The following is a 6,292-nucleotide window of genomic DNA, read 5'->3' as shown; positions in this document are numbered from 1 at the left end:
CTTTCAACGTGACGCTTCTTGGATTGCTCCAATCCCATAAAGGGTGGAGGTGATACATATTTGTTATTCTGGTCTATTATGGGGGTGCAGAAATAGCTAGAACCGAATGCAAAAGGTATGGAAAAACACATGTAATGTAGGAGTAGTATTTAAACAGAAAATCAATTCTCGCCTCAGCCGTGTATTCCCATGATTCAATTGGTTAATGTGAACAGAGTTCAATCAGTTTCTGGTGTACCAGATTGGGCTGGTAGCCTGCTGATGGCACACCCTTGGCATGTGGCGACTCGTCGACCTTTTCAAGAAAAGGCCACATGACTGACTCGTCAACTAAACATGGCTCGTCTCTGCAGATCAACTTGTGCACCATCTCGAGGTTGGCAACGATGTCCGATATGGCCGGCCGAGCCCTCCCAACCCATTTGACACAGCATCGTGCAATTTGCGCCACACGCTTCAGCGCCTGCAACTGCAATGGTGTTGGCTCCGGTACAGGCCGCTTGTCCAGCAACTCCATAATATTACCAGCCTCGATGATGGGAGATGCAAAACATGCTAGATCTTCCTTTATCTTCAACCCCCCTTGGAGAAATGCCCGTTTCCCTGTCAAAACCTCGAGCATCAGCACACCCAGGCTGTACACGTCGCTCGCCGGCTTCACGCGGCCTCTTAGGCAGTACTCAGGGTCGACGTACCCAAATGTGCCCATAACAGGGCACTCCAACCCCGAGTCCTTCACATTCGCCACGTGACAGGTGCAGGGGCGGACCCAGGACAAAAATGACCCGGGGTCCCAAGTCTATCATATATACGTGGATATCAAGTCATAATACACATAAAATTAGCACATTTAGCAATACGATATACCTAGAATACGATATGACCGTGAATATGATTACCAAAATTCCAAAATAAAGAGTTCACCTTATCAATATTATTTGATCATAGAAAATTGAACAGTAAAGGTGAATCAAAGTTTCCAAATTATGAATAAAGTACAACCGATGATGAGAAAATGCATCGCTAGATCTTGATTGCCTACAAACCAAAAGAAACAAAACTACTTAGCAACATATCTCTATGATTTGGATGGTATACTCATCTATGCTTCTTCTTTTACCTGGATCAAATTTAATTTCTTCTTCCCAATTGATCTCTTCTTCAACTTGAAATGAATTCCTTGTATTATTGGCAGAACTAGGTTCATGTGTGGAGGCATTATTCTATCCAGGTGGTGATGGAGGGGCTGGGACATCAATCCGTTCGTGTGGTGAGGCATTATTTTGTCTGCCCAACTGTGGCAGGACTGAGCCATCATTCTTGTTATGTTCATGATGGGGCTCTGTTGGGTGTGGATGCTTGTTTCTTGTTGGTTGGTTGGTGGCTTTATTAATATAAAGTTGGGCCTTTGGCCTTTTATCCAATATATAAAAACATATTATGTTCATGCGACGGGCCTTCATCTTACACTATCCGCTTCTCTTTTTTCAGTAAACTGAGCTTCTCTAATTTGTAATTATTTAGATATTTATATTTTCTGCAAATGAGAAAACTATGAATCATGTGTACATACATAATATGAATTGCAATTGCACGAAAGTAAAATATAACTTACTTGACATGTTGCCGGTGCTTCCAGCCGTCCTTGTCTACTAGAGTATTGCAATATTGTTCTCCACTGACCACTACAATAGCCAAATAGTCCAATAGCCAATATAATCAAAATCTATAATCTTAACCAGTAGCCATAATTATGAAAAAGGGTTTTCCCCGCTTTATATTATAAAGCATAACCACAACCACAACAACGAGCATCCGATACAAACACACGCCACACTGACCCAAGGCAATATACATGAATGCCGGGCACCGACACACAACCTCAACGACACAAAGCATCTAAAAGATAAGCAAAAAAAGATCCGCTAAGAGTCGACCGAGACCACCACCAAGGAGAGATCGTCCGGGAGGATGCGCGACGGACACGCCGGACCGAGGACTCCAAGACGGTGCCTCCAGGAAGGGCACGACGAAGAAAGCCGCCACCGTCTGATCCGAAGATCAAGTTTTCACCCGGAGTAAGATGGAGGGAGAAGAAACACCACGACGGAGCCTGCAAGGAGGAACACGACGTCCACGGACACCGTCACCGTCGACCAGAATGGGACTGGATAGGTGATGAACCCCGGTGCTTCAGCTCCCCCGCCGCCACCCCGGTCCACCAACGCCCACAACCATCCCGCCCGAGCGGCCATGGTTGCCTGCCCGCATTCGAGTCGTGCGATCTGCCCACGACCAACGCGACCCCCACCGCCAGGGCCCCCGCCCCGCCATGAGACCTCCCTGAAGCCCCCAAAGGCCACGCCGAGTTGGAACAGGATTTGGAAATTGCAATAGAGGCAGACACACACCGAGTTGGGGTTTGATCCAAGATACGTATTCTTTCGTTCTTCACTGATTGGGCGAATTGGGGCGATCTGGCGATAGGCGGCGGCTGCGAACACGATGGATAGGGGCACCAAGCGCAGCGGTGAGTAGAGGAAGGCGATAGGCACGTACGTATCGATGAATTGATCCATTGATCGATGGACGTATGTGCTGGGCCTTTGCCAAGGCGTCACGCGCTGCTAGTCGGCTGGGCCGTCTGCGGCCTTGTTGGCTAGTTGTGGCCTTTTTGGTCTGCACAAGGTGTCCCATTCAGAAATTTAGGGGTGTCCAAATCTACGTGGGCTCTATATGTATAACAAAAGATAATTTTTTACCCGGTGTCATGGGCTATCTGCTGGACCAAGGTGGGTCCGCCCCTGGACAGGTGAGTGACGAGCCAAAGTCCGACACATGTGGCACCCAACTGGAGTCGAAAAGGATGTTACTTGACTTGATGTCACGGTGGATGATCGGTGCATCGGCATGACAATGCAGGTGCTTGATGGCGCGCGACACACAAAGGAGCACCTCTATGCGCGTCTTCCAGCACACCCGCACCGGTGATGGTGCGGAGGAGCCCTGGTTATGGTGCAGGTGGTCGTAGAGCGTGCCGTTCTCCATGTACTCGTAGACGATGAACCCATCGCTACATGGCTGCTATGGACGACGTCAGGTTCTCCACTACTTGGTAGGTTCTTTGGGCAGATGACCGGAGATATGATCCTGTGATGGTTCCTTCTCTTTGGGTGTCCACCGCCCGCGCCCCAGGAACCGCGAGTGGCGCCCTAGATTCTTCTGTAGTACTCAATCTTTATTAGGTACCTAGCCAGTGATGTATTCGATATATAATATTCGAGACGATGTATTCGAGATTATATATATTATTCGAGACGATGATGTATATTCGAGATTATATATTAATCGAGACGATGCATATATATTATGTACTATATGATTCAATTTTTCCTTATTGATTGCATCCATGCATTGTAATTTGAATACTAAATTGTTCTATATTTCTTCTGTATTAGTTAAGTAAAAGCTATGGCGGACAATACCGACAGAGACAGAGAAGAGGAATTGTTCGACATCATACGCAGCCCTGGCAGGCTAGATGATCTGAATGAAGCAGATGACGGCTCCCAATATCTGAACAATACCGGAGAGGGTGATGAAAAGATATTCGATCTCAACGACCGTGCTGATGAAGTCATGAACTATGATTCTGATTATGATGACACAAACAATATTTATGATGACACAGAGAATGCTGATCTTCAAATAACAAAGACTACCAGCGAGGTATATTTATATAAGCAGGCATCTGGTGATCATCACATGTTTCTTTTTATTTTAAGATATATGAACGAATCGATCTTCCTTCTTCCAGCCCTCCGGATCGAGCAAATCTGCTTCTATAGACAGCAGGACAAAGCGAGGCCTGGGCAGATTGTTGAAGGATGGTGTAAAGTACAACATCGAATCCATCAAACCTAGTGGCGAACCCCTGACGCCTAAGAACATTGCAAACAAGTGGACTCGTCAGTGGGGAGTTCTTGTGAAGGACAAACTCCCGATCTTCATTCAAGAATGGAAAGAGCCAAAGACTAAACGTCCAGGTGTTACTTGGGTCGACGACAGAGCCAAAAAAGACCTTTGGGATTCTCTGATGGAACATTTCACCCTACCAGATTATTTTACTAAAGAAGATGTGGACAAAGTGAAGGGCGCTGCTCTTAAGAAAATGGCAATTGCATTCAACACCCACAAGAAAACTGTATGGGCCAACTACCTCGCTGCAGAAAGGAAGACTCCAGAATTCACGGGAACACTGGAGAAGCAAATAGAACACTGGGACGATTTCCTGAAATTCAAGGATTCAGAAATATCTAAGGAACGGTCAATAAAAAACAAGGCCAATGCCGCAAAAAAGACGCAGTTCCATAGGCTGGGTCCAGGTGGCTACGCGGTGGGAATGCCTAAGTGGGATAAGTCTAAGCAAGAGATGGAGGGTGCAGGGGTCACTCCGATTACTAGGAGCTGCCCCCCCCCCCCAGGTGCAGAACTTGGTTCTATGCGCATGGGGGGGCGTTGGACCCGAAGACAGGCCTGGTTTCGAAGAAGGCAAGTCTAAAAGGAGCCAAACAAAAGATACTTGACGCAATAGAAGAAGCTTGAGCGGGGGTGTTCACGCCCAACAGAGAGAACGAAGAGCTTACGCGCGCCCTGGGAAATCCTGAACACCCGGGAAGAACACGAGGCATGGGCGTTATTCCCTGGTATGAGGGCTTTTCGGACTGGAACGACGACTACAGGTCCCGTGCAAGAAAGAAGATGGAGGAGGAGAAGAAGAGGAAGCTGGAGGAGGAGCATAGGAAGCAGGACGCAGAACGCCTTCAAGGCCTAGAAGCAAGGCATGCGGACTTGGCACTCAAATTCCAGCAGCAGCAGATCGACTCACTTAGCCAGGAAAGGGGGTCTCAGCAGCGGCAGCAACAAGCGGATGATCGTCCATCATTGGATAGCATCGTCCCATCCATGCCGAGAAGCAGCGTTGGTTCTGCCCCGGGCGACACACTGCTGGATACATACCACCCTGTGGATGACATCATAGAGAACACTAACTGTGAGCTACACTCCAAAATGAAGAACATATCCATGAAGGTGGCGGACGGCGTTGCTTTCACAATTACCCCTGAAGCAACCTTCCATTGCATCCTGATTCCAGAGGTCTATGCTCGTGTCATGGTTGATGAAGTGGTGGAGCCATATTTGATGCTAGCACTTGACATTGCTGGAGGTGACGGCGAGTGCACACTGGGAGAGGCCGTACATCGTATCATCCTATGGAGAAAGGATTGCATCATCTTTCCAAGTCCACCGACACCGCGTCGTCTACCGACTCCTCCTCGAAGTCCGCCACCGAGTCAGCAGACTCCCGCTCCTCCAAGTCCACGAACGCGTGAGCCGTCTCCTCCTCGAAGTCTGCCAACGAGTCAGTAGACTCCCGCTCCTCCAACTCCACGAACTCGTGAGCCGACTCCTTCTCGAAGTCCGCCACCTCCTCCAAGTCCCCGAACGCTTGAGCAGACTCCTCCCCCTTCATGTCCGGCACAGCGTCAGGCCACTCCTCCTGCTTCAAGTCCGGCACAGCGTCAGCCACGTCAGCCATCTCCGCCGTCTCAGCAATCGCAGAAGAGACACGCCGCAGCTATGGTGCATAGCAGTACGAGTCGAGGTAGTACAGGAAGTACAGGCGGAGACAAACGATATAAATATGGTCCAAGCCTCGCTCCTCTTCCTCGGAGGCCTTACGACATGACCAAGGAGCAAAACACAGCCATAGTGCAGGCCCAAGTGGACGCCCATTTTGGACCAAAACCGGCACCGCCGCCAAAGGAGAAAGTGCCTGAGAAAACGATTGACCACTTCATTCGTATGGCTAGAGCACCAGCTCCCAAGCCCGTTGACTCAGACTATGAGCGTCAAATCAGGAAGCTACATCGAGCACGGCTACAGAAGGAAGCGAGCTCGAGCTCGAGCCAACAAGCAGCTGGCAAAAAATGCGGGAAAACCGTTCCCCAGCTGGGAGAACAGGCGGCGCAAGCGATCCCCCCGCTTGTTGTGCCAACAACACATGAGAGGAGTATGCGCGCCAAATATTATTGTGGGCAAACCATTAGCGTTCCCCAGCAGGGCGATGTGGTAATAACGGAGGAGCATATAATGCAGGCTGAAATGCTCAAGATCTTTGTTGGACAACTCCTCGAAATCGAGCCCATGTCTCCGCTTAGAGAATCGAAAATAAAACAGAAATATGTCCGGGGCCAACATTTGGTCCATCCAGACAAGGTCAAGGTTCTCC

At 48.9% G+C, this 6,292-nt stretch overlaps 1 protein-coding gene across 1 annotated transcript; it reads right to left on the bottom strand.

Annotated features, from left to right (window-relative positions):
- Positions 1-202: 202 nt before the first annotated feature.
- Positions 203-3,048, bottom strand: LOC119360291 (putative serine/threonine-protein kinase-like protein CCR3). The gene is made up of 2 exons (XM_037625993.1): positions 2,848-3,048; positions 203-799 (listed from the first exon to the last, which is right to left on the bottom strand). The coding sequence occupies exons 1-2, from the start codon at positions 3,046-3,048 to the stop codon at positions 203-205; spliced, it is 798 nt and encodes a 265-aa protein (XP_037481890.1).
- Between the last annotated feature and the right edge of the window lie 3,244 nt (positions 3,049-6,292).

The sequence above is a fragment of the Triticum dicoccoides genome, chromosome 2B (assembly GCF_002162155.2).
Source record: "Triticum dicoccoides isolate Atlit2015 ecotype Zavitan chromosome 2B, WEW_v2.0, whole genome shotgun sequence".
Lineage (NCBI taxonomy): Eukaryota > Viridiplantae > Streptophyta > Magnoliopsida > Poales > Poaceae > Triticum > Triticum dicoccoides.
Note: the sequence above shows the minus strand (reverse complement) of the source record. Positions and strands in the feature narration are given on the sequence as shown.